The sequence below is a fragment of the Colobus angolensis genome, unplaced genomic scaffold (assembly GCF_000951035.1).
Source record: "Colobus angolensis palliatus isolate OR3802 unplaced genomic scaffold, Cang.pa_1.0 Scaffold76, whole genome shotgun sequence".
In the NCBI taxonomy this organism is placed as follows: Eukaryota; Metazoa; Chordata; class Mammalia; order Primates; family Cercopithecidae; genus Colobus; species Colobus angolensis.
The window spans coordinates 547,066-548,754 of record NW_012121376.1 but is presented as its reverse complement, the minus strand read 5'-3'; the positions used below and the strand labels follow the sequence as shown (position 1 = coordinate 548,754).

The 1,689-nt window shown below is 60.9% G+C and overlaps 1 protein-coding gene across 1 annotated transcript in view; it reads left to right on the top strand.

Annotated features, from left to right (window-relative positions):
* The first annotated feature begins 829 nt into the window (after positions 1 to 829).
* Positions 830 to 1,689, top strand: part of CPNE7 (copine VII) — a 23,596-nt gene continuing 22,736 nt past the window's right edge. Inside the window, exon 1 of the mRNA XM_011928069.1 lies at positions 830 to 1,042. Coding sequence (XP_011783459.1) covers positions 830 to 1,042 — 213 coding nt within the window. The remainder of the gene's footprint in view (positions 1,043 to 1,689) is intronic.

The window sequence follows — 1,689 nt, the reverse complement described above, 5'->3', positions numbered from 1 at the left end:
CGGGTGGAGGAGCTGGAGCTCGAACCCCAGTCCACGCGGCGCGCCAGCGCTTTTCCCCGGCGCAGGGGTCTCTCCAGACTCCAGAGCGCGGGTCCGGGCGGGGTGGGCAGGGGGACCCAGCGGCTGCTCGGGCGGTGGAGGGGACGTGTCGCGAGGTCCTGGGTCGCTGTCACCGGTGGCGTCTCCGGTCATCGGCCTTGAGGGTGAAGGGCCTGCCCCGCCCCCACCGCCTGTCCCCGCGGCTCTGGCTCCCCCAGGAGGCCCCGTTCCCGCCCCTCAGAGCCTGAGCTGAACGGGTGGCCCATGCTTGCCCTTGGTTTGAGGTGCAGGATTTTTCGAGATTCTGAGATGAGTAGCCCACCGGCCCAGCTGGGTCTTGTCGTTAGGGGGCATTTTGACCAGGGAACTGCGCCGGATGGGAGAGGCTGGTGAGCCCATGGTACCCCAGCCAGGAGGGAGGGCTCCCCTGTACCCTATGCCCCCTCCCTGCTCAGCTGGTGCTGGGCAGCGTCCTGCACTTTAGGGTTGCCCAGCGCAGGCAGTGAATCTGATCTCGCCCCCGACTCAGCATGTCATTCTCATCCTCTCTGAGCCTCAGTTTCCCCATCTGTGATCTGAGGGTGGAGCAGACAGTGGTGGGTGTGAGCTGAGAAGCTGCGGCCCACAGCTGGCCAGGGGTGACCCCCAGGGTGGCCCTCGGGAGTACAGTTCCATGGACAGAGAGCAGGCAGGAGGAGGTCTTCCCAGGGTGTGAGTCCTCCTGGGGTGTGTGGGTGTGGGTAAGTGGCAGAGGGGAGACAGGGCTGGAGCCTGGAGTGGAAGCCCCTCGATGGGGTCAGCTCACGGGGTGCACCTGCAGGTGGGCAGAACCGAGGTGGTCCGGAGCAGCCTGCATCCCGTGTTCTCCAAAGTCTTCACCGTGGACTACTATTTCGAGGAGGTGCAGAGGCTGCGCTTTGAGGTATATGACACGCATGGGCCCAGCGGCTTCAGCTGTCAGGAGGACGACTTCCTAGGGGGCATGGAGTGCACCCTGGGGCAGGTGGGTGCCCCGTCCCCTCGGAGGGAGGAGGGTGGTTGGTGTGGGGGCCACAGCCGATTCAAGGCTGATGTACCAGCACCGCCAGGACCCTGCTGGGGTGGCCAGCCTGGCTCTGCCCCTCCACAGCTTCTCCTGAACAGTCCTTATTACATTAAAATATACATGTAATTTTGAACTGGGCAACGCATTCGTATGTTTTAAAGCCTGAAGGTATAAAAGGCTGTGGAGTGCCTCCCTCCTGCCCCGTCCAGCTGCTGTCAGGTCCTTGGACACTGTCCAGAGAGAGATTCTCACAGGAGCAAACAAGCCTATCACTTTTCCTCTTTTTTCTTCCTTTTCTTTTTTTTTGTTTTGAGATGGAGTCTAGCTCTGTTGCCTAGGCTAGAGTGCAGTGGCACGATCTCGGCTCACTGCAAGCTCCACCTCCTGGGTTCATGCAATTCTCCTGCCTCAGCCTCCCGAGTAGCTGGAATTACAGGTGCCGGCCACCATGCCCGGCTAATTTTTGTATTTTTAGTAGAGACAGGGTTTCACCATGTTTGTCAGGCTGGTCTTGAAATCCTGACCTCGTGATCCACCCGCCTTGTCCTCCCAAAGTGCTGGGATTACAGGCGTGAGCCACGGCGCCCAGCCCACTTTTCCTCTTT